The 18,803-nt window shown below is 43.4% G+C and overlaps 1 protein-coding gene across 2 annotated transcripts in view; it reads left to right on the top strand.

Moving 5' to 3' along the window:
* Window positions 1-15,159, top strand: part of RTN1 (reticulon 1) — a 124,280-nt gene extending 109,121 nt beyond the window's left edge. For both annotated transcript variants that reach the window (XM_071426211.1, XM_071426212.1), the window contains 6 exons: window positions 9,932-10,139; window positions 11,947-12,085; window positions 12,942-13,011; window positions 13,393-13,439; window positions 13,522-13,580; window positions 14,334-15,159. In XM_071426211.1, coding sequence (XP_071282312.1) covers window positions 9,932-10,139; window positions 11,947-12,085; window positions 12,942-13,011; window positions 13,393-13,439; window positions 13,522-13,580; window positions 14,334-14,376 — 566 coding nt within the window. In that variant the 3' untranslated portion in view covers window positions 14,377-15,159. The remainder of the gene's footprint in view (window positions 1-9,931; window positions 10,140-11,946; window positions 12,086-12,941; window positions 13,012-13,392; window positions 13,440-13,521; window positions 13,581-14,333) is intronic.
* The last annotated feature ends 3,644 nt before the right edge of the window (window positions 15,160-18,803 follow it).

The raw sequence follows: 18,803 nt of genomic DNA, 5'->3' as shown, positions 1-18,803 counted from the left end.
TATTCCCTCAGGTCCTGTCAGTGGGCACCACAGAGATCAGGAGATCAGTGCCCAAGTTTGCACCCAGCTTGGAGGAGTTGTTTGGTGTCAGTACACTGGTCCTCATGAATATTCCCTTTTCCACTCTTCTACATGCCAGCTCTTGGCTGGTCATAAGTGTCAGGCTTGCTCCAGCAGCTTCAACCTTCTGCAAGACTTATTAAAAAAGAAAAATGAAAAGATCCAAAGACACAGGTCCATGAAGTGTTCATAGAAATGATCCTGAATATTACCCCCATTATAATTATAAAACTTAATCTGAGAAAGGACTGCAAACTTCATCAAATCCATCTAGTTGACATAACTCTGCTGGGACTGCATTATTGATTATCATTCCTTGGCAGCTGTTTTCAGAGAGGCTGCTTCCTTACCTGATTGATACATCCACTGGTTTCCAAAGGCTGATGGGAAGCTGCAGCAACTGCTCAGGGCAATGTTCCTCACTTTAAGACTGATAAAGAATTTCAATGACAATAATTCAGTTGCATGCAGTTAATCTGTAATCTTATTGACAGTTGTGAAGTCTGCCTAATTACAGCTTCATAATGAGAATAAAACTTCAGCCAGTTGGTACCTTCAGTGCTTTACTGCAAACATTGTGGGCTGATCTCTCAGCTGGGATCCATCTGATAAACATCTGCCCCAGTATTTGGTTCTTATGTTGGATCTTGGTAGGGCTAAAACCCTGGTACCAACTCAACACGTGCTGTAACCAAATTAGCTCACGGTTTCATGAGGGTTAGGGTTGGGTAGTTTATTTCCTAATTTCACAGATGGTTTCCTGTGAAGTTTGAAGGAAATTTATCAAGATTGTTTATGACTTTCAGATTTGCTTCCTTTTTTTTTTTTTTTTTTTTGGTCACTGATGCAGAAATTGTATCAATTCTTCTTCCAGCACGTTCCTGTTAATGGCAAAAGAAATCAGTGAGAAAATGTGCTCTGCATACCTGCTGAGCCAGGACAGAATCACAGAATGATTTGGGATGGAAGGGACCTTAAAGACCACCCAGTTCCAACCTCCCTTCCATGGCCAGGGACACCTTCCACCAGACCAGGTTGCTCAGAGCCATGTCTTTCAAGATCTGATGGACAATATTCTTTCATAGCCAGAACAAGGTGAAAATTCCCCCAAAGTAAGAGTATATTGATTAAATTATTCCCTGAGGAGTAATTTAAACTCCATCAAGGGGGTTATGGGAGGGCAATAGCTGAAGGCAGTATTGGAGGGCTGCTTTGTTTTCATTTTTTTTAGGTCCCTGGGAAGTGAGTTCTGGTGAGGCTTTTATGATATTAGCAGGGGTACTTTCTCCACACCATATTTAATTATAAGTAACATAGGTCTGAACCACTCATTTTGAAAATCTGCAGATTTTTGAATGTTTGGATAGAGTCTAAGAGAGAGCCCAGGTCTATTCCTTTAGTCCAGGAGCATCTCAGGAGAACCTTCACATTTCCATAGCATTATGTGCACTCAGAGCCTGCATCAGGGATTCTGCTTGGTCTCCTTGGTTTCTGCTCAATTAAGGTGAGAGCCATAACATCCTCCTCAGAAACTGCCCAAGGCAGGCAGTGATACAGTTTGATGAGCAGGAGTTGTGTGTTTCTCCTGCTGCTGTGCTCAATTCTGGTCTTAAAGCATCTCTCACATGAAAATGAAAATAACAACAGCATAATCGTTAATAGCAGCAGCAATCACATAATAATTAATAATTAATGATAATAAATGCTACAGTAGACTCATGTGTGGTGTGGTTGAAGGGTTGATTTCTTACTGACAATTCTCTTTTACTGCCAGTCCTCTCCTGTCTACCCAAGCCTGCTCTGGTGCCTCACATGAGGCAATCCATCAATATTTTTTTGCTCACATCTTGATCTTGCAGATGTTGTAGGAAATAACACGGAGGGCATCGAGGTTTTCCTTTTCCCTGATCCTGTTCTTGTTCCAGGTCTCCTCTCATCAGACACTGGGGACTAAGAAGGTTGGAAATTTCAAGTTAAACCTTGAAACAGGTGGATGGTAAAGTTATAAAGCTGAACTGAGGACAGGAAGTTAATGGTCAGAGTGTGTACAAGAGGTAGAGGCATGGAGAGATTCCTCAAGGTTGGAGATGAAGGATCAGGAGCTATGCCTCATGAAACAGCACAGATACCCTCTCTTGGCTCTGCTGCTCATCACAGCAGTCTCCTGAAGGCAGCAGACTGCTCATTAAACTGTGTATCCATCTGTATTATGTTAGAATCAAATCTGTTGTGGGGAGGGGAGCAATGTCCACATTGGATCCTTCACTGGAGAGGAGAGGGAAAGGCTGGTCCTGCAGCCTGTGGTTAAACCTGCAAGCTGGGCTTGCTTTGAGTTCAAGCAGTATTTATTTTTACTCAAAACCTACAGCATTGTCTCATTTGTTGTCAAATACTTTTGTGACAGCACTGTAAACAAGGTTATTCTTCTTAAATTGTGTTTCTCGTTTTTTTCACTCCCAGAAGGTCTGATAAATGCCTTATGAAGTAATTTATATTTATGAAGTTGTAATATTACACTGTGTACAGAAGTAAATGCTGTGTGCAGAGAGGTTTTTCTCACTTTTCTTAAAAACTATTATTAGATAAGAATGAAACAGTACAACCATTGATTTTACCTCCTAAGCAGGCCTGGTAGTACTTCTATGGTGGGAAGGGCAGCTTGATCACTTCCAAAGGTGATAGTAGTGTACTACAGAGCATACAACCTTTTATATAATCATCAAGGCCCATCGGCTTCATTTGAAGGTTGGGTACCAGGAGTTTGCTCACACTTTTTTTAATAACTTCCATGGAAATGCTGCTTTTTGCAAGATCGTTTTTCACACAGTTGCTGCAGTAGAGGAAAAACTTGCAAAGTCAGAAGAGGAGAACAGAGATTTTTAGAGGAGAAGCTGTGGAAGATTTGAATTGTCCAGTCTCAGCTTGGTTGATCATTAATTTTCATTCTAAAATGCTTTCTTTGAGACATGGAAAAGATTCCCATTTTTCCTACAAAAGTATTTTTGGAAAACATAACCATGCAGGAGGACATTTTAGCTACAGGTTGGTTTGGATCCTCTGTTCTCCCTCTGGGATCTCTGCTCAGGAGGCTGGGCCTGCAGCTGCCCCACACCATGAGGCTTCTGGGGACCACAAAAACCCCCAAAGCCCAGATCTTGTGTTTCCACACCCTAACAAGAATGAATTCAGGAGCATTTTTAATCAGTCTACTTTGACACTGCCCTTTCCAGCCCCCACATCTGTCTTCTGTCTTTTTTGATACCAAGAGGAGCAGAAACATTTTCTGCTGCAGGCCATGGTAAGAGCTGTGTGGCACTAGGGAGCCATTCCTTGCAGGCACAAGCACTGCCTGCTGTGCTGTTTCTTATATTTGTGAGGTTCATTTCAGCCTGCCCCACAAACATGGCTTTTTACCAGCTGTCCATATTAACAGGTGCTTTCTTTACCATAGAGTTCACCTTTGCCACCCTGTGGCCCCAAGTGCAGGATCCCATTCATTTAGTCAGATGAGGTTCTGCCAGAAATATGGCTTCAAAAGCACTGTTTTGGCACCCTTGAAAAATCCTGCAACTGGAGGACCACTTGAGTAACATTTTGTGAGTTCTGGTGTGAGTTAAAAAGCACAAGCAGGCAATGCTTGCAGAAAAACAGCTCATCAGACACGCTTCTCCCAAAAAATTCTTCAAAGGCAGCAGCAGTGACCTGCAGTGCTGCTGTCTTAAAGATGGCTGGTAAGTCTTCCTTGAGAAATGCAAATAGTTTTGAGTCTGAGGCAGTTCTGGCAAAACCCAGAGTCCTTTTATACCTCCACAAATGACTCAGACTTCCGGTGAGTTGTACTGTTAAGAGTGCAAAGTGAGTGATGTTGCTTCCCTCCTTCCAGGAGGCTAAAGGGAGATCATGGAAAGCTACAGCAGAACAGCTTCTGCATGCTAATGGGCATGGGCAGGATTTTACAGTAGTGATTTTCAAAACAGAAAGAGCCTGACCCTCAAGGGAAGCCAAGGCTGATTTCAATGCCCAAACCCCTTTTACAAACTGGGTGGTTTGAAGTTTTGGCTCTTGGAAGTGGATCTTGCTTAGCCAAACAGACTGAGGCCCTGTCCAATTGCATGCACAGCACACATCACGGCCTCACGTGGCACCAGCCTCCTGCCTCATGAATATTCAGCGTGCATTGCTCAGAATTGTGCCATTGTGGTGGGGTCTGGGCAGCACCATGCACACACACACCCCTTCCCAGTAAAACACCCAGCGCTTGCAGGACCCTGCACCACACCAGGACCTTTCATTCCTTCCCTTCTGATTGACCAAAGCACTCAGTTATTATGTGGTTAATTTGTGCTGGGAGGTATCCCCTGTCCTTTAGCTGGTCTGGGGAATGCTGTAGCCACCTTGGAGCTGGGCTGGAAGCTGCCTCAGCCTGGCTGAGCGTGGGGCTGGCGCGTGCTGGCGAGTGGCCCTGCAGAGGAGGGTGTGTGTGAGAGCTGCAGCTCCAGATCCACTCCTGGCCTGTCATCCTCATTCCCACTGAGTCCTCATGTGCTGGGGAGGCTGCTCTGAGCCTGGCTGGGTGTCTCTTCAGTGTGCCAAGGAAGGGGTACAGGCAGATGCCCTTCAGCAAAGGCTCAGGTACCGGTTATACATAGTGACCTGTTGAAAGACACTAAACCCATGGGGTCAGAGAGTGTTTGGGAGGAGTTGTTTGGTATCTTAACCAATTTTACATGAATATAGGGTGAGATAAAACTCCAGCCAGAGATATAAATGTGGTGGACTGTGGGGATTTGTGAAGGAATTTCGAATGAGTCAGAGACAGGACTCTGAATTGCTTTTGATGAAGCGATTTATTTTTCTTATCTTCTACACAGGCAGGAAGGGTGAGCTCGGCTCACATCTTCACTGCATGGTTCAGAAGGTCACAAGACTTCTAGTTACAAGACCTTTTAAGGATTTATTAACCAATAAAACACTGCCAACAAGGATATTTATGGTTTTGACCCAATCCTTAAATATTTTGTCTTATGGACTCATGCTGCAGTGTAAGCTTTCTAAGCCAATCATGTCATGACACACAAACCTACAGTACTGTACTTTAAAACTCTAAATTTTCCTCTACTTAGCTTAATGTGTCTCTGCTTTAAACTACAAATCCACATTCTCAATTCTAACACCTAAGCTTGGTAGTTTTTTCCAAGGTCTCAGATCAAATCCTGTGTTTAATTCTAAGCTTTGGCTTACAGGTCCAAATTTCTGAGGGTTCCCTGCATTTCAGATTCCAACAGTGGACAACTTCATCTTTAATTTTAATTCCTGTTTAGAATAAAAAAGAAAGGGTGTGAGGAAGGTTGATGCAAGCCTGGGTTCACCCGATGGTTGATGAGAAAATTTCTCATTCGTTTGCCCCTTGGTCTCTATTTACAGCACCAGGCACTGATGTGACAGGTACTTTGGCTCTGGTGTAAATGGTTACAGGAGAAAATGGCACTCTGAGGAAGCCAGACAAAGGATCCCAGCTGGGGCATTCTGCACCCAGAGCTCCTCTCTCTGCTTTCCTTGTTTAGGCGAGGAAATGTAGGAGAAAAATGTGTTTAACCACTGTCTCAACAAGGAAGCATTTCTTTACCAAAAGGGTGGTCAAACTCTAGAACTGGCTTCTAGAGAGATGGTCTGTGCCCCAAACTTGTCAGTGTTTCAGAGGCATTTGGAAAATGCTCTCAAAAACATGCTATAACTTTTGGTCAGCCCTGAATTGCTCACGCTCTTAGAATAGGTGATGGTTGTAGGTGCCTCCCAACTGAAATATTCTATTCTATTCTATTCTATTCTATTCTATTCTATTCTATTCTATTCTATTCTATTCTATTCTATTCCATTCCATTCTATTCTATTCCATTCCATTCCATTCCATTCCATTCCAATAATTTAAAAAGCCTTTGAAGTGACTGAAGCTGCAACTGAAAGAGAATACAGGGCTCTGACAGGTGCAGCTCAGGTGTTTTTAGCAGCATCTAAATTCCAGGGGAGCTGATACAGCTCAAATCCCTGAGGCCTGTCTTGCCAAAGTCTTCCCAAGTCTCCACTGATTTCTAATTCTGGATTCTCCTTTTCCCCCTTCCCTGCTCAAGGAACTTTGAGGTTCACCCCCCTCCTGTATCACCTTTTGCAAAGAGGTTTGGCTCAGCCCCTTCTCCATAAGGGAGAGGAGGAGGAATGGCTACAGGCACATCAAATCCCACCCAAACAGCTGGACAGGGCAGCAGTTCTGCAGCTCTCTGTCCCTTCAAGGGAGATGGGGAGAAGGCAGATGTTCTTCCTGCCCTTGAGAATCCTGACAGACCTGGTAGGCTGTGGGTGAGGGGAATGTGCTCCCAGGATGGAGCTGGGCACTGGGAGAGCGATGTAAAAATCACTGAACTCGTATCTCCCTTTTCTGTGCTGAGATTTTCCAACTAGCAGTTGGCACTTCTTTTTTCCATGCACATGGGAATATTTGCCTCAGGTCTAAAAGACACAGGATCCCTCTCTCCCAGGTCTCCTTTGGCTGCAGAAAGAGGCCAGATGCTTTTTCATCTCCTCCCTCTCACATGCTCTTGTTCCCAGAACTGTGTCACTTGGCCGCCGTCCATCTCGCTCTGATCCTTTCCTTACCTGATACAGCTGAGTAAATATCCCAGGCATTCCATGGCAGGAACAGATGACTTTCAGGATACACACATACCTGGTCAAGCCTGTCATGAGTAACTCAGCATCTTCCCTTGTGAGGAGAATGAGAAAATGCAGTTTGGCATTTCTCTGCATGAGAATGCAGCCCACTGCCAGCCTGCAGGAGTATGAGTTTGAAGATCATTGGAAGGAAAAGGCTTAGTTGGTCATTTTGGATCTTATAATTAATTGGGATTGACTCAGGGAACTCTGTTGGAGTTCAGTTTGTATTTTTTGGCTCATTTTTCATTTGTTTGCCTCTCTACTGCCTGTGTCCCAGGGAATGTTTTCCCCTGGCACATGTCCTTTTTCTGCCGTCAGCAGATGATGTACCACGTACACCAGCTCACCTGTGCAATTTAATGTTGAGGTTTTGTGTGATAGACAACTTAAGTACCTCAAAGGCAGATTTGCATAAATTTTCAGTACTCTGACAGAGTAATTTTTGAGCACAAAAAATACCAGGTTGTGAATAATCACAGAATCTTAGAATGGGTTGGGTTGGAAGGAAGCTTAAAAATCATCTCATCCCACCCCTCCTGCCATGGGCATGGACACCTTCCACTTGTTCCATGCCCCATCCAGTCTGGTCTTGAATATTTCCAAGGATGGGGCAGCCACAGGTTCTGTGGACACCCTGTGCCAGGGCCTCAGCATCCTCACAGAAAATAAAACACCTGCTGTCCAAATGCTCACTGGTGACAGCCCCCAGTTGTTGTGCTGCAGGGTTTTGAAGTACCTTTACTGAAAAAGAATATGAAAAATGGCCAAACCTGCACTCTTGTGTTCTGGATGCCATTTTGTAAGGATGGTTTGCAAGGATGGAGTTGCATGCTCCATCACCTCATCACTGTGAGCAATCAGGAGCTCCAGCTGTGTCCTGCAATACAGCTGTGTCTGCTGCTAAACCTCCTCATCCAGGTGCTCTTACAATGCTGGAGCTGCATTTTGGAGCATTCCAAACTCCCTGCCCCAGGGTTTCTGCAGGAAGCAGGCATGGGCACATATCTGTAAAAGACTGGTCCCTGTTTTGTGGAGTCAGCACCCAGGATCCCAAAACAGGCACCAGAGTCCCTTGCCCTGTGCCTTCCATGCAGCCCATAGGATCCAGCCATGTGTGCTCATGACCACAGGTCCAGTGCTGAACACTTAAAAATAGTAAAAAGGTTCATATATAGTGTATTTGATGGAGAATATAATTGGATGTGAATGGTGCATGAAGAGAGGAGAGCTCAGTAATACAACAGCAATTTTTGATTTCAAGCCCATCACTGTAAAGCAAGGCTAATATGTGTAATAGTAATGAGTAATATAACTCATTGACTCAAGGCAACACTTTGTGATGACTCACAATTTTTGGAGATTTGATTATAAGGACTAAGAGGCTGGATTAATTTTGTTTCTTTTAGTATCGGTGACTTTTTTTTTTTCCCCTGACAGATTGCAGTTTTCCTGAATTTACTCTTTGTTCAGAATGATTTGACAAGTGGCATCTCTCAAATCTGTTTGGCTGGTGCTGTGTTCAATCTGTTCTTGAGGACTTGTGCAGTGTGTGAAATTAAAGCTGTTTTGTTTAGGTTGTCATGAGCACGTTCTCTGGCTGGATGAAGAGTCCTCTCAGAAACAGGTTGTGGGTGTAAACGGATTGAATTCACCTTTGTGGACTGGATATTCCACAATCCTTTCATAAAATTTTACTATTTTAGTGGCTGTCTCTGATATTAAAATTTTTTGCTGGAGAGGTTGAAATAAAATGTACAAAGTGGATGGAAAACACTGTAAAAGTTAACTGCTTTACAAATATAAAAATGCACTAGTTGAAAATGGTCTTATGCACTTGTTTTGTTCTAGCCAGCACCTCCCATGGACAGGGAAGTTATATAACAAGCAGAAAGCTTTTGTTTTCTTTTTTATTTCTGATTCTGAGGTTGGATTGAGTAGCAAGAGAGATTATTCTGTATTTGAAGGCCTTATCTGAAAAATGGTTTCCTACTCATGGAACTATTAAGCAGTGGTAAAACCAGGAGTCTTTTCCTTTCTCAAAACTTATGAAATAATAAAATTAAATCGTGAAAACTTTGAATGGGAAAGTGGTTTACTGTGGCTAGCCCCAAACTTCTGCATTCATTTATCAACAACCAAAACTGGAAAACGCTTTGATCAAGCATTTGGCATTTGAACTTGTTAAAAACAAAAGCAAATTTAAAAAATGGAATTTTCAGACTGAGTAAATGCAAGGTAGGTTGAAATCTTCCATTCAGCCCTAGCAACAACACAAAGCACTTGCAACCAGCTTGCACTTGCCTTGCTGCTGCAAGAGACCCACCCACCGTGCTGCGGTTGGAGATACTCATCCATCTTATCTAACCCAGGCACAGGCACAAGCAAAACAAGGATCTCAAGTAGGTCATCAGTTGTAATTTCCTCAGCCCGTGGCTCCAGTCCCTTTGCTGCTCCTGCTGAGGAGCTCCTGCTGGTGCTGCTGTGAGCAGAGACATTGCTGCTCCCCGAGGGTCACACCGGGCCCGTAGCAGCCACCGCCGCTGCTTTGCAGCTCCTGCCTGCTGTGTTTGCTGGGAAAGGCCCCAAAAAAGGCAGGAATGATGTATCTGACTCCATGTTCTCAGAAGGCTAATTTATTACTTTATGATACTGTATTATATTAAAGAATACTATGCTATACTAAAGAGTACAGAAAGGATACTTACTAAATGTTAAAAAGATAATAATGAAAACTCGTGACTCCCTCCAGAGTCTCAACACAGCTTGGCCCTGATTGGCCAAAGAGTCAAAACAACTCACAGCAGAACCCAATGAAACAATCACCTGTGGGTAAACAATCTCCAAACACATTCCACATGAGCAAAACACAGGAGAAGCAAATGAGATAAGAATTGTTTTCCTTTTCTCTGAGGCTTCTCAGCTTCCCAGGAGAAAAAATCCTGGGTGAAGGGATTTTTTCAGAGAGTGTGAACCAGAATCCAATGAAACAATCACCTGTGGGTAAACAATCTCCAAAACAGAGGAGAAGCAAATGAGATAGGAATTGTTTTCCTTTTCTCTGAGGCTTCTCAGCTTCCCAGGAGAAAAAATCCTGGGTGAAGGGATTTTTTCAGAGAATATGAACGCTACACCTGCCTTTAACAATTTGTTTTTCTCCCCCCAGCTATCGACCTGTTGTACTGGCGCGACATCAAGCAGACGGGGATCGTGTTTGGCAGCCTCCTGTTGCTGCTCTTCTCCCTGACCCAGTTCAGCGTCGTCAGCGTTGTGGCCTACCTGGCCCTGGCCGGCCTCTCGGCCACCATCAGCTTCAGAATCTACAAATCCGTCCTACAGGCCGTGCAGAAGACGGACGAGGGCCACCCCTTCAAGTGAGTGGCTTTGTGGTTGTTGGGAAGGATGAAAGTTTGACAAGAAAGTCTCACAGATATGTGTGCTTAGCAGAAAGATTTTTGAATGCCGAATCTGAGGAGGGATATAGAAGAAAAGAATTGCTGAGCCAGTCTTGCTGGATAACCAAGGAGGCAAAGGGTGTGTTAGATAGAAGGGATTTTTATGACTTAGAGAAAAGGATAAACCCACCTCAAGTGAGTGGCTTTGTGGTTGTTGGGAAGGATGAAAGTTTGACAAGAAAGTCTCACAGATATGTGTGCTTAAGAAAGATTTTTGAATGCAGAATCTGAAGAAGGAATAGAAATGAAAGCAAGTGTTGATATAGAGGAAAAGAATTGCTGAGCCAGTCTCACTGGCTAATCAAGGAGGGAAGGAGTGTGTTAGTTAGAAGGGGTTTTTATGACTTAGAGAAAAGGATAAACCCACCTCAAACAAGAAGATGTTTTTACCAAGCAGAAAGATAGCACAGGTAAACAAGACTGCCAGTGTTGCAAGTAGAAAAAAGGTCTCAGAATTTTCCACTGCAAGAAAACTGAAAAACAACTTCTAGCTTAAACTGTAATGTACTAACTTTTAGTGATTGGAGAATAGTTAACATGAATATGGTAATTATAGTAGTTATGATGGGCTATAGATAAAAGTTAAGGTATAGATTGGTTCTACTGTATTGAGATGCTCAGCAAAGAAAAATTTATAATGCATTTGTAACCTAAACTCAGGGTCTCCAGGCCTGCCTGCAGCTGGAGCTGACAGCTGTAGGCACAGGCTCTGTCACCCACAGCCATGGACTGCTGTAACTCTTGGATGGAATAAACTGCATTTTGAAGAGCTGCCTGGAGTCCTGCATCCCTCATTTAGGCTCTTACAGTGGTGATGCCCAAGTGCTGCTTTTTGTGCCAGAAGAAATTCTCATCTTGTTCATAAAGCAGGAAATAAAAATATTTTCACAGTTTCTCAAAAATTGTAAGGTTCTGTTGGCTTAGATCCTGGAGAGAGAAAGAAAAAACTAAATACCACAAAGATCGTCATCCTCTACGACATGGGATTTTTTTCTCAAAAAGATACTGGAAATTTCAAGCAAACAGAGAAAAGGAGTTTCTTTAGAGCTAGTGATAATACAGCATACCTGCAAGAGAAAAGAGCATTGTTTCTGGGCACAGTCTATGGGGCACAGAGGGCAACTATCACTATATTTTCTCCAGGGACCCAATATCTAAGTGATGGTGCCAGTGCCAATGCACTCCCCACTCTCCACAGGGTCTGGGGGGATTGCTCCACAAGAGCAGTGATCCTTTCTCCTCTGCTGTGCCAACCACTTGTTAAACCAGGTCATGGAGCTGGTGTGGTTACAGACACACACACACTAAAAAAGAATCTTTTTGGGGTGCTGCTCCTCCTGCTTCACTTGGGTCAGTTCTGAGCAGTGACTCAGGACGGGGGGATGTAGCTCAGAGAACAGCACTGAAATTTGTGGGGAAAACTCCCAGGTCAGATTTGTATCCCCATTTGGGTGAGAAAAAGAGAGAAATCCCATCAAGACCAGGCTCTGTGTGGGAAGAGGGTGAGGCTGGAGGTGAACAGCCCCAGCTCAGCACCACCCAGAGAGATGGGTCAAGCAGGGTGAGGAGGGTGTGCTTGTGGCCCTGGGCCTGCAGGGAGGGGAGCTCAGTGCTCCAGCACAAAGAAATGAGGTCTGGGAAGGAGGGAATGGTGGGGTGGGTGGGTTTGAGTGTGAACAGCAGGGGAAACTTCCCAGGTTTGTAACAGGACCTGTGTTTCTGGCAGAGCCTACTTGGAGATGGAGATGAATCTTTCACAGGACCAGATCCAGAAATACACAGATTGCCTCCAGCTATATGTCAACAGCACAGTCAAAGAGCTGAGGAGACTCTTTCTCGTTCAGGACCTTGTGGATTCTTTAAAAGTAGGATTGCTTTAAATATTTTTACCCCCTCTCTAGAGGATAAATCTACATTTCAAAGAGCTGCTTCCCATGTTGACAGGGCTGTCATGAAACCTAGTTTTGTGTAGCTCCAAATATGAAAGTTGCTCTGCTTTTTGATTTAAAAACTGTTTCCAGCACTTTAGACGTTTGGTATTTGAATGTATTGATAGGTAATACAGGATGTAAAAATTTGCAGAACCAGCTTAGCTCCACCTCAGTTCTAGAAGCATCCCAGCAATTTGCTTTCTATTGTTTTGCTATAAAATAATGGTCCCCTCTGTTAATCTGGATTTCATCTGGTGGCATTTCCTGCTATGGAAGAAGATCATCTTTCACTCCCTGTTGAAATAACTATTGATTTTTAGCCTTATACTAGAGCAGGTGTCCTTTAGGGAAAAGAGACGATCATTAAGAGACCAGACATAGGTTAGGCTCCTAAATTAGTAAAGAACTTTAGGAAAATGTACCCATCATTCAGCCTCAAGTGTTATCAGTCTCTGGGATTACCACTTCAGAGCTCTGTTTCACCTGTTTGGGGTGACCCCTGCCATCATAAACATTGGATGCAGAAATCTGCCTATGCCATTCTCAATGCAGAGTTCTACATGGGTGCAATTTAAGCCCTAAATAGACATGAAAGCTGAGCTAAGAGGGTGAGAAGCAGAACAGAGAATGGGGTTTATACACCTAGAAAAACGACCTTGTTCCTAATGTGCCTTAACCACTCCCTTCCACATTAAAAAAGGCTAATGTGCTGTTACATTAGCTAGGTAAGCAAACTATTTTCTTCTTATGCTGGCACTGGAGATGATGTAATGATCCATCTTTAATTTAGTTTGCAGTACTAATGTGGCTGCTGACTTATGTGGGAGCCCTCTTCAATGGCCTGACTCTTCTGATAATGGGTAAAAATCAACATTTCTTTTAAAAATCTATTTTTAACTTGAACTCCCTCCAGATTTCAACTTAGACAAAACAGCCTATCCCTGGCCTGCCTTCCCCTCAGTTAAACCACCAACATTTATTTCCCTTCCCTGTAAATATTAATTATTCTGTTATGCTCCTGCTAGAGCTACTTTGCAGTTTATGGTTTTGTGCAGCTCCCAGTCCCAGAGCAATGGGGAATTCCATATTTGGGAGGCTTGAGCAAAGTGCATTTTTAATACAAAGCTCCCTGGTGGATCAGCTGACCAAGTGGCACGATAATGTGTTTGCCACCAAAGTAGGTCTCTCCTCTGGGGGAATTTGATCTGCAGAACGTAACACTGTGCTCTTTTTCTCCTCAGCTGTGGTGTCTATGTTTACTCTCCCTGTTGTATATGACAAGTACCAGGTAGGTCTGTCTGCAGGGTGCATTTGGGGTGGCCCTGCCTGGTTGTTGCCTCCTTGACTTGGTCTCCTCTTGCTCTTTGCAGGCACAGATTGATCAATACTTGGGGCTGGTGCGGACCCACATAAACACGGTCGTGGCAAAGTGAGTTCAGCAGCCAGCTGTGGGAGGCTGTGGTGCCCTCGGGGGTGGCTGGGACCTGGGAGGCCCTGGGGACACTGTGTCCTGTCAGTGGTGTCCTCCCAGAGGGGCTGAGATGCCTGGAGAAACCCTCCCAGCTGAGTGCAGACTAAGGCACTCCATCCTCTGTCCCCTCCCCTGCTCTTTGGGGGAATTGTGGGCAGAGCAGCCCAGTCACAGACTGGTGTCCACACTGGTACCTGGCCAGGACAAACAGGAAGGAATGAGTGAATTCTCTTCCCCACTGACCACTCCAAGCCTGTTTTTTTTGCATGAGCTGATAGCATTAATGACCAAAGTGGGAATTAAGACACCACCCTGTCACAGAAAGCAAATACCTGGAAGCACCGTGATCTTCAGTGTTTCTAATCCCCATGGAACAGGCAGAAAACCTGGGTGAAATTTTGAAATTTTGTTCTCAAAATTCTATTTTTAGACTGTATTCCTGGCTTTCTGTAGACAATAGACCATGGAGAAATAATGTTGGGAGGAGAATATCACTGAACATATCCCTAGAGTACATGAACCACCAAAAACCAGGCGTGTAAGAACACCTGATGGGCATCACTTCTGTTTCTTATGTCACTTTAATTCACCTGTTGAGACAACACACTGAGCATGGACTAGAGATTATTCCTGGATAAGAGTCCAGGTGGGGAACCACTGGAATAGAATAACTGCCTCACCATATAATCCTTTTTCTTCTTTCATTTTTAGGATTCAAGCTAAAATCCCAGGTGCTAAGAGAAAGGCAGAGTAAATCAGACATCAAGAATTCATCTACTACAGTAGTGCATAATGGGGAAATCTGGAGTGAAAGCAGCTCTGTTCTTACACTTTACTGCAAATTTATCATTCTTTTTTTTTTCTTGACACCATAATCTTAGAAACATAAAACTCAGAAGCAGTGCTTTTCCCCTGCTGCTTCTGCACTTAGAATATTTGCAATCACTTGTGTCAAGCACTAAAGTATAGTAAAGAGAAAAGTGTACTAGATGTGGTTTTTTGTGTTGCTTATAAAGTGCATGATGGTGAGAGCCTAAATAATATTGACCTCTTTATTTAATTTTTTTTTTTAGTGTTTTTCCTTCTTCTATTGGCATTGCTTCTATAACTTTTAATGTTACATGTGGCTAGGGGCTTTCCTGCTTAGCGCACTTGATGCAATAGTTAAAATTGCTTCTACGTCACTGGGTTGCTGGTTGGATTCATCTTTATTAACTATATAGAATTGTAGACTGATGTTTTAGTGTTTTCCAGCACAAATAAAATAAACAGTAATCAGTACTTATGGTAATCAGTTTTGTATAACTCAAAAAAAAAAGAAAAAAAAGAAAAAAAGAAAACAAAACCCAGTACTTTTGTCGTAAAGGATTGACAGGCTGATTTACATGTATGGTAACTGGAAAGTTCCAGCATGTTCAATTTATTACAATTTGTATTACATTCTCTGTAGTTCCTAATGGACTTAATTATGGACTCTGAATATTTGCACTTATGTACTTGATACCGAATGCAGAAATAAATGTTACTAAATGTAAAAGTTCTCTTTCTTGTCACCACTGGGATTACCTTGACATGTGGGAACTGGCCACACACTGTGCAAAAAAGAGCATTTTCCCTCTTTCTCTCTCCTCTGAACATCAGCACACACTTTGCCCTTACATCATGGTGCAGTCCAACGAGTAGTACCTAACTAAGAGTAAGTAGCTCATCTAATATTTTTACATCTTGATGATCCTCCTTGGAATAACAGGAAGATCTCTGCACACAGGTTGTTTGTTTTTGTTGGTGGTGTAGCAAATATCAGGTACATGAACCAGGGTCTCTTCCTTCATTTGCTCACTGAGCAAACCACGAGCAGCACAGTATGGAGGTGTCAGCACAGCAGGAAGGGCTCTTCAGTTTCCTTATCACCAACTGCTGCTCTCTTACCCAAAACTGTGCTCTGAAATCTGCTTTAAACAGAATCAACCTCAAATCCAGAGGCTGGGAGCTGAAACAAGCACTTATTCTGGCTCAATGGTGAAGTTTTTTAAAAATTGGAATTTGGTGTTTGAGAACCATCAGAGGAGAGAAACAGCTGTTGAAAATAATCCAAAGTGCTTCAAAACAAGCAATTGGTTAAGTGCTTGATTTGCCCATTTATGGAGCACACCTGTGGATTTTTTTTTTTTTTGGTATAAAAATGTGAACATCAAAATATCTTCAGCCAAATTTCTGGTTTTCTCCTTTTCAATCAGAAAATATTTTTAATCACAAAAGGTTTTATGAAGAATCTATTTTTATACAAAGAACTAGATTTTGAAGCACTTATCCCAACTTTGTAAATTTGAAGTCTTTCCTTAGACTCATTCATTAATTCACCTTTGTCTCAGTTCCATGTGGCCACAGTGACACCTGTCCAAGGCCAGGCTGCAGTTCTGTTTGTATCTAAATGTAAAACCTAAATGCACATAAGGAGTTGGTAGAAATATTAGTATGACTGTGGACTAGTTAATTCTTGTGACAAGTCTCAAATACCCTTATTTTCATTTAAGCTTTATATCTAAATGTTAAAATACTAGGTTGGGTTTTAAATGTCACCTGCAGCTAGATGGGAACATTTTTTCTCAATAAGAAACTGAATTTCCTAAAAGAACATATATTGTTTTTGATCAAACAGAGTATGTTTGCTTTAGCAGGTGCAGTTTGCAGCCAGAAGTTAAAATTCAACAGGAAGCCCCATTTTTATCTGCTGTGGAGTTCCCTGTGTCTCTGAGGAAGGGAGTGCAGACCATACAAAGCATCCCTGAAGATAAAGATTCACCACCAGAATTCTTATTACTTACAAGATGAGTGTGTGGGCCCAACATGCTGATTTTGAAAATGAGCCCATTTAATGTCCCATCCCCCTGGTGCCATAAATGTGTTTTTCCCTCACACCCCCTGTGCAGTAATATCCAAGACTGGCTTTTTGCAATGCTGAGCCCTAAGCACAATTTAAAAGCTACATCTCCTGCCTATTTAGAAATAAAGCAAAATGAACCTTCTGGAAGAGTACAACTATTCTCAAGAGCCTAAACCAATAGAGACCAAGATTCCCATTCTTGTCTCCCCCAGCATCACCCTCTCTCAAACCCCAATCCCAGCCCTCAACCACCCTGACTGTACCCCTGCACACACACCTCTCAAACCCACATCCTTTTCTCACATCCCACCTTGCCAAACAAACTTCCCAACATGCTCAGAGCTGCTCTGACTTTCCATATATTTGGCAGTAAGAGACTGCAAGAGCAGCTGGGGTGGCTTAACCTGGTGGGTGGGAGCAACTGGGAATCCCACACTGGGATGTGGGAGAAGCAGAGGGTTTCAGGCAGGCTTTGAATTGCTGATACTGCTCATGGCCACCATCCCCTTATTGGGATCACAGCAGCACTTTCTGTGATGCCTTTGGACATGGAAGCTTGGAGAAAGCCAAGCTCTGCTAATTCCTGGTCCTTCTACACACCTTGCAATAACAGAGTCCCTGTGCATATGGGGAGGGAAGGTTTGTGGCACCCTCAGTGTCCCTGTAAGTCTCCCTCATAGAGCAGCACCTTGTGGAGGGGTTGGACATCCATGTTTTTTGTTTTCAAACAAGTTTGGGGGGAAATAACCAACACTGAGCTGTACTTGTTAAAATATTTTGGTGTGATTACAGTAGATGGCTGCAGACAGCAGAAAAACCCATTCATGAGCTGTGCTCTGACATACACAGGCTGTGAAGCCCTTTGGCCTCTGATCTCCATTTGCAAAGTAAAAAGCAACAGTGGGAAAGCTTGACTAGTAAAAGCAGCAAACTTGTGGGTGTTTCTAGGCAGGTGAAACCTGGGAAGTAGCTCACTCTGCCTGGGTGAAATGCAGGGGATGGTGTTAAACCATTCATTTATCCTCAAACTGTCCCTTGGGTGAGGAACCTGCACATCAAATCACCACTGCTTCAGAGATCTGCTTTTCCACCTGCTTCCAAGGCAGCTTTAATGAGAGAAGGCAGTGAGGGGTGTTTTGAGGACCCACCTCACCAAGGGAGGGTGTTCAGGTGGTTGGAGGAGGGTGTGTGCCAAATTCCTGGCCTGGGCTCTGCCTCCCTCCTCATCTCTGCATGGTTTGTGGTGCTGATGTTCCCTTTCTGGAGAGGAAACTGAGAGCTCTCCAGGGTGAGTGTCACAGGCTTATTTAGAGGCAGGGACAGGTACAGACCAGACCTTTCCATGGCTGGGAGCTGGCTGGGTAATGTAAATAAAACTTTTGATCTGCTCAACATGATGCTGTTCTTCAAGGAAGATAACAAGTCCTCCTGCTGAGCTGAGCTGTGAAAGCCAGCCCAAATGACTGGGTTAATTTGAACTGAAAGTAATTTACCTCTGACTTGGGGACAGGAAATCAGGAGTGCCATGCTGGCAGGTGACAAAACTTTGTCAGAACATCTACATGAGTCATTTCTCATCCTCTGTGACTTTAAAATGTCTTCCCCATGGTTTCACTTGTACCTTGCAGAAACTTTATAACCCTGCTCCTAAACTGCTGCCTGTTAAGTAGAGACTCAATGATTACTTAAAAGTTCTGTCAGAGCTTTATGTCATTTAAATGTCTGTTCCTGTGCCTTGAAATAATTACTGCATTGGTATTTCATGTGAAATGTGAATATTCTCTAAGGTCACTGGTTTTGATTCCCTGGTTCTTGGTGCTTCTGCAGCATTTCCACCCCTCTACACAAGTATTTGCCTCTGTTACTGATCTCTTTCATGCTCCTTCTGCTCTTTAATATTTATCTAGCGAGAGTAGGATCATAAAGCACATGAGTGCCAGGAAAGCCCTGGAACTGGGAGGAGATAAGAATGTTCTAATATTCTGTGAGCAGCTAATCCATTTAAAGAGAATCTGGCTGCTCCCCCATAGCTTTTGCTGTCTCCCTGCTTGCTCTCAGATGGCAGCTGTCTCCCATCCCTGTCCTGGTGGGTTACAAGTCAGTCAGCTGTGATCCTACCAGCCTTTCCCTCTCCATATGGGCCAGGAAAATTTGTGGCAAGCCCAGTGTTTGCCCAGTGCAGCTTTGAGAGGACCAAGTGTGATCTATTTCTTCCTGACTCCTCTTAATACATCATTTTCTTAGGCAGAGGATTAAAAGCTGCTCCATCAGTGTGTGAGGGTTTCCTGGGATGCTGG

Source organism: Agelaius tricolor, unplaced genomic scaffold (genome assembly GCF_023055355.1).
Source record: "Agelaius tricolor isolate 1412-34295 unplaced genomic scaffold, bAgeTri1.0.p SCAF_5, whole genome shotgun sequence".
Classification (NCBI taxonomy): domain Eukaryota; kingdom Metazoa; phylum Chordata; class Aves; order Passeriformes; family Icteridae; genus Agelaius; species Agelaius tricolor.
Note: the sequence above shows the minus strand (reverse complement) of the source record. Positions and strands in the feature narration are given on the sequence as shown.